We start from the raw sequence: 6821 nt of genomic DNA on the forward strand, positions 1-6821 counted from the left end.
AAGCTGAAATGCATGAACACACTGACAGCTGCAGTACTGACAGGACATACAGCACCGCTGTACTTAGCATAAGCATGCATCAGGAAGAGAAGCAAGGGAAGGAACTGACACAGGCTAATGGGCCAGGACGTCTCATGGCAAGCACGCTGAGAAGCGCTGTCGAAGGGGGACCAGGCTGTCTTCCACGTCTGCAGCAGCCATAGAGTCTAGGCCTTATGAAGGTGGAGAGGAAGCCCTGGTTTCGGTCGCTGCTGAGGAGAGCTTGTTTGCTCGACTCGTAATTAGAAGCCTGGTTGATGAAGGAACGTGGACAGCGGAGCACAGTTAGGAAGTTCAGCACAGTACTGGTGGGCTAGCAGCCAGGGTTGTGGCTTCTAGTTCAGAAATAAAAACCCAGACAAATGTATTTGATCTGATAATGGCCTAGAAATCAAATGTGTTCACCGACTTGATTACAGTTCATCTGGCGTCAGCCTGAAAACCTCTGGAAGATACACTTTACCTCTGGGATGCTCTCATGGAATCCACCCATGCTGCCTGCATGGCTAAAAACACATTTACACCCTGCATGGCCGACATCACTGACGCCGCGGGTCTCAGTGAGCATCTGATCATCAGATGCTCACTGAGACTTACTGACTCCAGGAAACAAATAAAAGCTGATACAGCTTCAATTCTCCAGAGGCTTCACTCTTAAGTGATGAGTAACAAAGTTTCCAAATGGGACAGAATGAAAGTACAGTGCACAGACCAAATGAAACGGTGTGAGCAACAACAGGCTCATTAACTGCAGTGACTGGTTTTCATGCAGCCACTGGCTGATTGCTGCAGGACCTCTGACTCCATTAAACATAAGCATTCTTTAAAAGCAAAACTCCCACTAGAACCAGAACTCTGTGAAAACTCCAACACAAGAGACAGAGGATAGGTTCAAAGTCCAAAGGCTGAATACCTCTGTATACTGTACAGATAAATCAGTCTGACAGTTTGCTGCTCTGGAGCATCCAGCTGTGTGTTCACACAAGGAAAAGAGAGAAAGACACAGACCATGGTGTTAGAGCAGCATCAACCTGAAAGACTTTAACCATTCAAACCATTTGGAGTTCAACGTTCTACAGAGAAAGATTATTCACCAGTGGAAACATTCTCTGCACCCTGAGTGCTGTACCACCAGGCCTGATTTAAGGGAGCTGAGCAGTCTTGTGTGCACTTTGTAAGTTTGACACAAAGGACACTGACCATACACTGACCGTGTGGGTGACGCGTTTTACAGCCGACAGATAGGCCCCGCCCTTCGACACGTCATAATCCGTCGCCGGTCTGTGGCGCTGAGCCTCCATTTATCAGACAGAGCTAGTGGAGCCGTCGATATCAAGCTAGCAGCTGCATCACTGGCCGTCTCGGCCTTTTCTAGTGTATGAGCCTGTGCTGTGGTCCGGTGGTAAATCAAAGATGGCTTTGTTGACGCCGTTACTCGCCTTCCTGTACCACCTGCCGCAGGTGTACAAGTGGCTGCTGAAGCCCTACTATGTGGCGTCTCTCTTCATGTCTGTAGCATTTCTAGCTGTCCGCAAAACGCCCGGCATCTGCGACCATCTGGCGACACAACGAGAAGACGGCAACTCCTGCGACTTCGACTGGGTCAGTAGAGAGGTCACAGCCTGAAGGCTTCCAGTGTTTAGCGGCGGCCGTTCAGCTGGCGGTCAGAGGACATTAGCCGCTAAGCAGAGGTCACAGTACTGAAGTGTGTCGTTCAGCTCGGTGGCAGATGCAGCTGTGAATGAATGTGCAGCTAGCCACAGCTAACAGACAGCAGGCTGCAGCAGCGTGAGTCAGGGCTTTTAGAACACATTCGTTTGTTGATCGGTGCACAGCTTCAAGGAACGCTCCACGGACCCTGTGGGATGAAGGCGTTCTCTACATCAAGTGTGATCCAAGTTACAAGAACAGACACGACGTGCTGTGTCTACCACCACACTGTTCATGTTTTTATCAATACAGAGTAGAGACGAGGGCAGAGATACTCTGGCCTAACAAGCACTCAAACCTTTGTTATTCACACAAAGAGCATCTGCTGAGGTGAAGCTCACAGAAGACAGACCTCAGACTCAGAATGTTTATCGATGAGCCGATGCTGTGACAGAGCTCAGGATGCACAACATGTAAAAACAGTGTGTGCAGCTTCTGTTGCCTCCATGACACACACAGTCTAATGTTAACACACATTTGACCTGCCACCATGTAACCTGTGGTTCCACTGCAGTGACCACACTTATTGAATGAATGGTCAGAACATGCTGATGGTGGTTGATGTGGTTTGTGTTCTCAGAGAGAGGTGGAGATCCTCATGTTCCTCAGTGCCATTGTTATGATGAAGAACCGACGAGCAAGTGAGCATTTGTATATTTTTGTATTTACCTCTTCCAAATTGTCCATTTATGGATTCTGACTATACTGACTTCAGTTTGCAAACACCTGTGATCCTGCACTGAGAACATGGAGCCTTAAAATAACTCCTGGTTATTATTTGTCTTCAGTAACTGTGGAGCAACACGTGGGGAACATCATCTTGTTCAGCAAAGTGGCCAATGTGATCCTGTTCTTCAGACTGGACATCAGGATGGGACTGCTCTATCTGACGCTCTGCATAGGTCAGTCCAACCTTTGTCAGCTGTTACTGTGCTGCACAGAATTAACAGCAGTTTCTACCAGAGATTGTTCTTTTGTTTTTTTAGTTTTCTGTTAGAATAGTTCAATGTGTGCTTTGCTGAAAGACAGGTGTAGTATCGGAACACACATTTATGAGACTAAGGACATAGTAATGTAGGAAATATTTAGTCACTTATCGTGAAAAGACGAAATTTCATCGATATTGTTAGAAACAGATGTTTGTTAAATAAGATGCACACTAGTTATCTGCACAGGGCATCATGTCATTTCACCAGTCTCCGTTGAAACCCCATGACCATCCAAACATTTCAGAAATTTATAGTTGCAGATTTTTGGGCTCTCTTCAAATGTTAACTCCTGTTAACTCCTGTAATCACACACACATGTGTTTCAGTATACCTTTATTGTCCATCTCTTCAGTTCAAGCCACGCTTGCTGGAAGGCCGTACGGCAACTTGGTGGAATGACACAATCCACTTCAGAAACACAGAGAAGGGCAGATATCAGAGGCTCTACCTGTCCCTCCATAAGGATATTTTTGATTGGGCCTCACACGGCTGTCCCACTGCAGGCACAGCTCATATCACACACACAGGGTTTGAAGACATTTCTCTGCTGCCCAGTGGCAGAAGCAGCAGCTAAGGTGAACACTTGAAGAGGAGATATTTAGGAAAACAAGCCAAACCGAGAAATCCCAAATAGTAGCAACATCTCCTCCTCCTCCACTGAACAGCCTTGGTTGAAATGTGAAATGTTTTTTCTAAATGACTTGAATTAAAAAATGTTGTGTGCGATGGCTCATCTTTGTACACACATGTTGTGTTTTTTGCTGTGTTTCAGTGTTTTTAATGACCTGTAAGCCTCCTCTTTACATGGGACCAGAGTACATCAAATACTTCAGTGACAAGACCATTGATGTGAGTAACTGTAAAATAAGTAGTGTACGTTTTTCAACCCATGTGTTTCTGTACATTTTAATCAAGAATCAAGCGTAACAGTATGTGTGTGCGTTTGTGTGTCCGTGTCCAGGATGAGCTGGAGAGGGACAGCCGTGTGACGTGGATTGTTGAATTCTTTGCCAACTGGTCTCCAGAGTGCCAGTCCTTTGCTTCTGTCTACGCTGACCTCTCCCTCAAGTAACGCTCCAACCTACCACTAGGAAAAAGTAGCAGTAGCTCAGTGTGTAAGCCATGAGCTCAGAGATTGTGTTCTTGTACCACAGGTATAACTGTGCTGGCCTCAAGTTCGGCAAAATTGACATAGGACGTTATGGAGAGGTTTCTAAGAAGTAAGACATGTTTATATCTCTTTTGTCCCAGAGACCTAAATATTGACCTTTATGTGGTCACATGGACTGGGAGGTTTTATGGGTTGAACTTCTTCTGCTTTGCAGGTACAAGGTGTCAGCGTCTCCACTGTCCAAGCAGCTTCCATCCTTGGTCTTGTTTCAGGGAGGAAAGGAGGTGATGCGGCGCCCCCAGGTAGACAAGAAGGGCAGAGCTGTGTCCTGGAGCTTCACTGAGGTCAGATACCACACATCAAGCAGATTTTTAACTTAATTCTTGGTGCAGCTTTGCATGGTGAGCCACATATATCATACCAATGGAGCTCTGACTGAAGCTGTAGCATCATGAAGTCCTGCACACTCCCCTTCAGTGGATGTAACCGTGCCAGTTTTTGTTGCTGGCACCTTTTTTAATACTCAGCAGCTGTATCTGGTGTCACCATTCCAACCCCAGCACCTCCAGGTCCAAAACCCTGCCCTCACTGCCATGTCTGGTGGTCACAGTAAAAGTTGAACAGAACAAATGTCACCCAGGAGGGATGACTCTCCGTTTAATGTAGGAAGTACTGAATTGCTGTGGTAGGTCAGTGCACAATGTACTGGACAAAATAAACCAAACTGAAATTTAGTCCAGTGACAAAAACAAATCAGCAAGCATTATAGAAAACATGTTCAAACATGCATTAGATGGAAACAAACAGCTGCAGTGCGACCATCAATGTTTCCTGTGCAGCAGCTCAATAGAAATAAACTTCCATTAATGCATCATCTCTCTTTCGACACCAGGAGAACATCATCCGAGAGTTCAACCTAAATGAACTCTACCAGAAATCCAAGAAGCTCAGCAAGACCAAAGGAGACAAGATCAGCCAGTCCCAGTTCCCCCCGGTCCCTGAGGAGGAGGAAACAGAGCAGCAAGGAGCGGATTCCCAGGGGGAGGAGTCTGAGTCCAAGAAGAACAAATAAGACTGTTGGTAACAGCTGGGACTTGTGGATGGAACTTGTAGGTCCAGGTCAGCCAAGTCCTCTTCCACCTCATTGTCACACTCCTATAAAGTGTTCAGCTCCAAAACCACCAAAAGAATATTCAGTGGTGTGGCATAAACACCGTCCAGGCTTCATGTTGTGTGCCTGGGCTGCCACCAGAGTGACAGTGCCACAGCACTGCGATGAGTCAGAACTCAGTGCACTCACCTGACTTGCCCTTAAAGATAGAAGAAACACACTTTAGTGGAGGAGACAGTCTGCCAGCTTTTGAATGGGGGTGCTGATGACTGACCTGGTCTAGTGCATCGGGCCTGAAGGTGTGTTGTGTAGACTCTACACAGCACACTTCCACAGCCTGAAGCTGCTCGTTCAGAGGTCTTACTAATCAACAGTGGGGGAGCAGTGAATGTCAGGCTGCTGTTTTCTTTGGAATTAGATTTTTATCATAATATATAAATTTAGAGTAGATTTTTTTAAATCATTATATTAACTGTACATAATCCTGTGAACTAAGTTATAATCAAGTGGTACGCACAAAGCAGGCGGTGGACGTGAGCTGTGTCAGTGTTGATCACACGTCAGACTGAATAAGGCATGGACAGACTCCAGCTTTGCTGCAGCGTTCTATCAGTGATCATGATACTGTCCTTTCTTTGGTGTCTATTCCTGTTTAACATGTAATGCTTCCAACATTCCCACCTTCATGTCATTTATGATTAACTTGTTTTAACCTGTTTTCAGAAACATTCCATGTTATGCCTCTGTTCAGCCCTTTCCCATATCCCAGCAACTAGAATGTGACCAGTTAAGACAGGAGTCTTTTCCTCAGAGAACTTTTCACTGCATTTATTCTGTCTCATTTATCCAAGGGGGTCATGGCTGCTGAAGCCCATTCCACCTGCCGTTAAAATCATCACAGGGATCACAGACCCTTATACATGTTCAACATGTGACATTATTTAATCTTCAAACTTTTAAGATCTCATTGCTGCACATGCCAAGTACTTAACTAATTACTTAACATAATTTAGTGTGGCGCCTAATATATATCTAGTTCAGATGGAGCATCATAAAAGTAGCTGTCAATGTCATGGTATGGGAGACGGCATTCTTTTAGTAGCTCTTAACCACAATGCTCTGCAAAAATGCCGGAGTTTCCGGAGACAACGCCTGTGTAGTGAGCACAGCTAGTTTAGGTTTGTTTTTGGGTAAAGACGTTCAACCATTCTGCAGTGGAATGCTGTGATGGTGCAGTGCAGAAACTGTATGGTCTGAGCTCTGCATAAAAGCTGTTACATGCAGGACAGTCTCATTACACACCTAACTCACTTCCTGCAGTATGTGAATCCATTTGAGACACCTGTGGAGTGCAGATGGCTGACCCATTGGCCAGCAGCAGTCAGTCAGTCCAGCTGGTTAGGTTGTGATTAAGCATGCTAACATTAGCTTGTATTGTAGCCCTGGTGCTGTGGACTCCTTTCTCATGATGAATGTTTGTTGCAGTGTGAACAGTTGTCACATTAACACACCATCTAACTGACATCAAGTCACCGCAGCTCTGCTTTTTCGCCTGTAGCCATAGCAGCCAGTCGGATAAGATGAGCTGTGTCCTGAAGAACACTGAACCGAGCCTGTAACCTCTGTTTAGTATGATGATGAACTGAGAGCATGCTTCCAGGAAATTAGACTTTCATACACCTTTGTTTTAATGAGCTACCTTCATATAATTACTAATTTTGTGTTTTTTAAAACACTGTTTATTCCTGATTCCTTTTGTTCTAACCATTTGCATTTTGCCTTGTTTATACTGTGCTGTTTTTAATAGATTTTTTTCATTGTCATGTTACATTTCCTTCTTGCTGATTTGTGTGTACTTCTG

At 45.2% G+C, this 6821-nt stretch overlaps 1 protein-coding gene across 1 annotated transcript; it reads left to right on the plus strand.

Moving 5' to 3' along the window:
* Nucleotides 1-1307: 1307 nt before the first annotated feature.
* tmx2b (thioredoxin-related transmembrane protein 2b) lies at nt 1308-5979 on the plus strand. The gene is made up of 8 exons (XM_028418046.1): nt 1308-1641; nt 2330-2390; nt 2538-2651; nt 3511-3587; nt 3700-3806; nt 3893-3958; nt 4064-4193; nt 4742-5979. The coding sequence occupies exons 1-8, from the start codon at nt 1453-1455 to the stop codon at nt 4919-4921; spliced, it is 924 nt and encodes a 307-aa protein (XP_028273847.1). The 5' UTR covers nt 1308-1452; the 3' UTR covers nt 4922-5979.
* Nucleotides 5980-6821: the final 842 nt, after the last annotated feature.

The sequence above is a fragment of the Parambassis ranga genome, chromosome 1, assembly GCF_900634625.1.
Source record: "Parambassis ranga chromosome 1, fParRan2.1, whole genome shotgun sequence".
NCBI lineage: Eukaryota > Metazoa > Chordata > Actinopteri > Ambassidae > Parambassis > Parambassis ranga.

Bases quoted from the DNA above. Each gene is read 5' to 3' on its own strand.
- tmx2b (XM_028418046.1), top strand. From the start codon at position 1,453: ATGGCTTTGTTGACGCCGTTACTCGCCTTCCTGTACCACCTGCCGCAG. The intron at 2,652-3,510 runs GTCAGTCCAACC...GCTGTGTTTCAG, and splicing joins CTATCTGACGCTCTGCATAG to TGTTTTTAATGACCTGTAAG. The intron at 3,807-3,892 runs GTAACGCTCCAA...CTTGTACCACAG, and splicing joins TACGCTGACCTCTCCCTCAA to GTATAACTGTGCTGGCCTCA.